Genomic DNA, 6,116 nt, shown 5'->3' on the forward strand with positions numbered 1-6,116 from the left:
CGACAGAAGCGGCTCATCCGTCGGAATGGTATTATTCCGATGCACGATCCTCACATGGCTGCTGCTGCTGGCGGTGGCTTGCAAGCTCCTGGGCTTGATCCGTCCGACCTTCTCCTCAACGCCCGGCTGTGTCGTGTCTTGGAGTCTCGCTTTCCTGAGGTTCTCAACATCCCCGCTGGTGAAACTCGGCGGTTGGAGTTGATTGTCCATCCTCGCCGAGATGCTCCAGTGGCGAGTTCCATTATTGGTCCTAGTGTGGTTCCCTCAGCTAGTCAAGCGTCTTCGGCGACTTCATTGGCAGACTCGGCTGCGGCTCCAGTCAGCTCAGCGGCGGTGACAACCCAGGCTGAGCCGACTCTTGCTCAGCTTCACCGTGCGCCTTTGGCAAACTTGACCTCGACTCAGCGGCTTCGGCGTTATGCCAACCCCAAGTCTCCCACTGCTGCAGGTCCTCGTCATCGTGCGCCGGCGCCGCATCCGCCTCAACCGTACGCTTGTCCACTCCCCGGAGAGGATGGACACGAGGCTATCAGTACCCTCTTGCACTCAAGTTCACCTCAAGCTACTGTATCCGATGGAGGAAGGCCTCGCTCTGGAAAGTCCCGTCGTCGGACTCGGCGGAAGAAGGTTCGTCACCTTCAGCTGAGTTCTGCTACTCAGCCCGCTGTCTCTGCTCGCTCTGAAGACGACGATGACGCTTCGAGCGAAGCTGAGTTTGAGTTTGAGTTGCCTGAGCCGCCCGCCGACACCGTTCCTGCCGTTGCTTCGACGACTTCGGCGGGTTCTTCGTCTTCTGGTCCTCCGGTGACTTCGTCAGTCGCGGCTACTCGCCCACCGCCGATATCTTCATCCGATGTCGTGGCTTCACTGCCTGTCCCGGCTACGAGCGTGTGTGCCCCAGGCTCGACTTCGCCCATCTCCGCTGGGTTGCCCCAGTCGAGCGCACCACTCAGCGTCGTGCTAACGGTGGTTGGACGCTCCCAGTCGCCCTCTCGGGGTCTGAGCGTATCCACCACGCCGACTGACTTAGTGACTCCGGCCGTGAGTGTCCTCAGACCGTCTCTCCCTGTGACCACGGCCGTGTTGACGTCCCCATCTGGGCGCCCTATCCGGAGATCTGCTGCGACCGCCCGCACTGTGACTGCTCAGCTGCTTGAGGATCTCGACGCGTCTGACGACGAGGTGTTAGGGCCTGGTGATGGTTCTGTACCGTCCACCGGCTCGACGAATCCTGCCGCTGGGTCGCTCTTGGATCCCATTTCCTTATCAGAGAACTCGGCTGGCAGTCCTTCAGGCTCCGACTCAGCGACCGCAGATGCTCGTCGTTCTGTCCAAGCGAGAAGTCTTCATGCGGCGATCTTCGGTTCTGACGACGAGATGAACGATGAGTCCTTGCCGCCGAGTGATCGCCACTCCTCGCGGCCTTCATCGAAGGATTCTGGTGACGGGACGAGTTCTGCCTCTGCGCCGGCTTCGGGGAAGCAGCAGCATCGCAAACGTCGTGCCTCGTCGAGTCCTACCGGTCATCGGTCGAAGCGATCCAAGAAGCACAAGAAGCACAAGAAGCATCACAAGACGCACCGACACCACAAGCCTCGGCAGCTTCCGTCGACTCCTGATCCAGCTCCGACTCAGTCCATTCCGGCTGCTCCTTCGCCGAGTAGGCTCCCGGTTATATCGATTCTCTCTCAGCCGAGTTCGACTGCTTCACGTCCGGCTGTGGTCGCACTTCCCAGCGCTCTTACACTCCCGCTGGCGACGTTTCGGACTGGGGCCTCGCAAGCGGTGTCCAAGGATTGTCGCCTGACTCTTCACATGGCTCAACTCCGCGAGGTACCATTCATGCATTTCGGCTCAACTCGTTGTTGGAATGCATTATTGGATACACTGAGCGGAGGGGTGCAGATGGAGCTCGTAGGGGGCAAGAGTCGTGTTCCACCTACGCCGTGTTCCACCTACGCCGTGTTCTCTTGACGGCATTCGAGCTTTCATGGCCGTTTTCGACCCGAGCCATCTCTGTCAGCGTCTTCGGCGGATGCTTCCTGAGCTTCCTTTCTTCTTTTCTCCGTCGATAATGGAGGAAGCTCGGCGATGTTTGGCTTCTCAAACCCGGCCTCGAACTTTGATGCAAGTTCTTGGAGATATGTGGGTGAAGCTTCGTGGCGACAGTCCCTTGGACTCGGCGGGGAGGCCCATCCAGACAGATGGCCAAATGACTCGTTACTTCGTAGCTCTCTATGAGCGTCGTCATTGGATTGTCGAGTCGAGTGTGTTAATGGGTCTCCATCCTGACGTCAACCCGGCTGCCACGCCCGCCCAGCTTGCTGAGGTATACGAACTGTGGCTGGTGTACAAGCGCGAGCGCAAACGTCGTAGTGACACCTTGCGATCTTTGGTTGTTGCTGTCTACGACCAGCTTTACTCGGCGGTCACTCAGAAGCTCGGCGATGAACCTGCTCCACTGGTGGACGCAGAGGTTTATTTTGATCCGTCCGTTCCCCATTTCTCTCCCGTTAACCTTTCGTGGGTTCCTTCCGGGAGAGACTGGGTCCAGTGTGCTCACGATGTGGATCTAGCCGAGCCCTGGCGAGCTTGGTGGCTTACTGACCCGGCGGTCCATCCGTACAATACTTGCTTCCGCGCTCGGAGCGTGGACTTCTTGGTTTTCGCTCCGCGCGGTATGGATCCTCAGGTTGTTGACGACGCGATTGAAGAAGATTTCGATCTTGCTGAACAAGCGCCTCCTGCCTATGCCCCGGGTGCTCCAACTCGGCTGAATCGTCAAGGCATCCATATCTTCACTGGGTCTTCGATCGGTGAGCTCGGCTCAGATGGCGAGAGTGCGTCTGATGACGACTCGGCGGACGATGGGTTGGGTTCTCCCAATCTCCGAGGCGCGTCTCCGAGTATGTCTCCGTTCGGCACCCCACTCCCCAGTGGGACGGATCCGCAGCCCACTTCCGCCGCGTCGGGTCCTGAGGCACCTGGTTCGGCGTCAGCTTCGTTGGCTAGCTCGGCGATGATACTTCTTGCCACGGCTGCGAATGTTGCATCTCCTTCCGCAAGTTCCCAAGGGATGACGTCTGCTACGACGCCACGCCCCCAATCGTCGAGTCCGCTGAGCTCTTCCCAGTTGTCTCCGTCGGGTTCAACTCACTTGGAATCCGGATCGCCGACTTTTTTTTAGTTTTCTTCCTTTGACTGGGCGTCCCATAGGTATCGTTCAGGACTTCATTTCGTAATTATTCAGTATATGTAGTTTCGACACAGTAGCATTCCATCTCAACTCGGCCTGTGTCGTCCGCTGAGTTGGTGTAACTTTTGGTGCAATAGCTGTTAATCCTCATCTGCAACTTGCACCATTTGCAGACGGTTTTCGCGCTTCTTCTGTCGTAGATAGTCAAACAGGAGACCCCCACATGACAAATTCGACAGTGGTTCCCAAGTAGGCTCATCGTAGCCGACCCACTTAACTTTAAACTTCCGTTGTGATCGTGACGTACTTGTGGATAATGGTAGCTCATCGTCGAGAATTGCTTCGCCTTCATACTGGTTTGTACTTGTGTCTGGTTCCCAGCTGTCTTCAGGCAGTAATTCTTCATCAAAGTCAAATCGCTGAGTCTCTTCGAGGTCGGCGATTAGCCTCGTCTTTGGTCTTCCGCCGAGTTCGGTGACTGCCTTTCAGACGTGATACATGGACCACTGGGTAGAACCTATATCCACTCTTGTCGGGGTAACTCCCAATTCATAGGCGAATTCTTCCCACCTTCTTCTTCACCCTGAATGGTCCATGCCATCGGTGGGCTAACTTCTTGGTCAGGCCTGACTTGACTCGCTCCATAAACAACCAGACTTGATCTCCTTCTTTGAACAAGGATTTGGTGGATTCATCGCCTGGTTCTGCAACTTCATCTTCGTCATCTGCTGTGTTGGGAATGGATCTTTTCTCCTTCTTGCTCAACGCTTCGTTGTGCTCTCGAGCTCGTCGTGCTTTCTCTCGCACTTGGAACTCAGCTGCTAATCGAAGTGCCACTTCTCGTTGTCTGTTCGCTTCTCGGCGCCACTCGACTGCGTCCGCCGAGTTGACTGGGCGTCCCTGTCCACGTCGTATTGAACTCGTCATAGCCTTGAGTGTAGACTTGGCGTCCCAACCATGCACCAGATAGAAAGGGGTTTCTCGCCGAGTCGAATCTCTTGAGTTGTTGATAGCGTATACCATCTTCTCGGCGATGTCATCCCAGTCGGCTTGAAGTGGGTCTTCTACGTAGACCCGTATAGTCTGAACCATTGTCTTGACTGACCTCTCTTGTTGACCGTTAGCTTGTGGTCGGTAACTCAGCGTAGCTCTTGATCTCGACTGCATCATCTCGGAGAACTTTTGGAACACTTCACTCATAAACCTTGGATCTCGGTCGTGCCGTATCAGAGACGGAGCCCCGAACTGCCTGAAGACGCATTCCTCAAATACCTTGGCCACTTCGAGTGCTCCGGTGTCATTCATAGCCTTAGCGATAACGAACCCCGTGAAGTGGTCCTGGAACAGCAGCAGTGCAGTATTGCCCCGCTGAGTTCGAGGAAAGGGAATCACGAAATCCATTGACACGACTTGGAATGGATGGTCTGACACCACATTTCCCGGCGAATAACCTCTCAACTGTGGCTTGCTCTTACTAGTATTGCAGTCCTCGCAGGCCCTAACATGTTTCACCACGTCGGCGTAAAGACCAATCCAGTAGTAGTCGGCTTTGACTCGGTGATACGTTCTGACGATGCCTTGATGCCCTCCTTCGATCGAGTTGTGGCAGTTATGAAGTATTTCGTCGACCATGGTTGACGGAATCACCAATCTCAATGAGAGGTTCGGTTCGCCGAGTTCGCCTAGTCGGCGGGCTTCATCTCGGCGGTATAACAGGCCGTCTTCGCTGAGTACAAAGACTTCTGCGACTTTGCCGGCATTCTGAGCTCGACGGTGTGTAAGGTCCTCCAATTCACCTCTCAGGTACGCCTTCAGATCGGCCCACCTGAGTTCTTCATCTTGTGCCTTCGCGATTCGTCGTCTCCGCTCCGTCTGTACTGTCACTGGATCAATGTCGTTGGCATTCCTAGCTGTCTGGGCTGACTCCATCTGTGACCCTGTTTCGACATTCGGGGTCGTGTGGTTAGTCCGCCGAGTCGACGCCCTGCTGACTTGTTCGAAATCATCTCCACTGCTTTCAAACGCAGATTCTCCAGGATTTGTTGATATGGCTTCGTGATCCTGACTTCCCCCTCTTGCTCTAGCCGAGTCTTCATCCAGCTCGTCCTCAAAATGAACTCGGCGTACTCGACTACGAGTGACTGCCGTGACAATCGGGGTTTCCGCTGGATTGTCTGTGGCGTACAGTTCTTCGGCTACTCGATTAATCATTCTCAGTTCTGCTTTCCTACCCGTCCCGAGAATTACTCGTCCAGCTTTAGCTTCCAGTGCTTCTGTAGCGAGGGAATCAGCCGCTGCGTTATAGTGTCGCGCTATGTGTCGATACCGGACCGAGTTGAGTTGTTTCGTGAGATCCTTGTGTCGAGCTAGCTCCACTTGCAACGTTTCTTTCTTGCATGCTATCACCCCCATGGATTGCTGGATTGCAAGCCGGGAGTCACAAACGATAGCTCAACATCATGAAGTTCTCAACCGTGTTTACTACCGTCCTTGCCGCCACTGCGTGCCTGTTCTAGTCGACGACCGCCGAGGACCAGGCCACCGTCCACCTTCGTGTGCACACCGTCGAACAGAGCCCCGATGGTGGTGTTTGCTACCAGGCCTGTCCCTCAGGCCAGTACTGCCCTCGTGGCGAGTACGCCTGCCGTGTCCCGACTGGCGGCCAGTGCTTCAACCCTGCCACCAGCCTCTTTATCGACGCCTGCGACCCTGGCTTCAAGTGCGACAACGGCAAGTGCGTCTACGCTTAAAAAAAACTATCAAGCCAAGCCCCGAGTAGCAAGCAATATTTTCTTTAGCCGACAATCTATCGTCCCATCCATTGAAATGCAATGTCATTGTTATGGTTTGCGGGTCTATGATTTCCAGCTGCCTGCCATTTTCAATGCACACACGAGACATCTCGTAACGTTTTGCGTTG

General features: G+C 55.3%; 1 protein-coding gene across 1 annotated transcript; it reads left to right on the forward strand.

The window, feature by feature from the left end:
* Nucleotides 1–5,655: 5,655 nt before the first annotated feature.
* PITG_19053 (uncharacterized protein) lies at nucleotides 5,656–5,946 on the forward strand (the record flags this gene model as incomplete). Its single annotated transcript, XM_002997075.1, has 2 exons — nucleotides 5,656–5,670; nucleotides 5,713–5,946. The coding sequence occupies 2 exons, from the start codon at nucleotides 5,656–5,658 to the stop codon at nucleotides 5,944–5,946; spliced, it is 249 nt and encodes an 82-aa protein (XP_002997121.1).
* Nucleotides 5,947–6,116: the final 170 nt, after the last annotated feature.

This window comes from Phytophthora infestans, genomic scaffold (assembly GCF_000142945.1).
Source record: "Phytophthora infestans T30-4 supercont1.88 genomic scaffold, whole genome shotgun sequence".
Taxonomy (NCBI): Eukaryota; Oomycota; class Peronosporomycetes; order Peronosporales; family Peronosporaceae; genus Phytophthora; species Phytophthora infestans.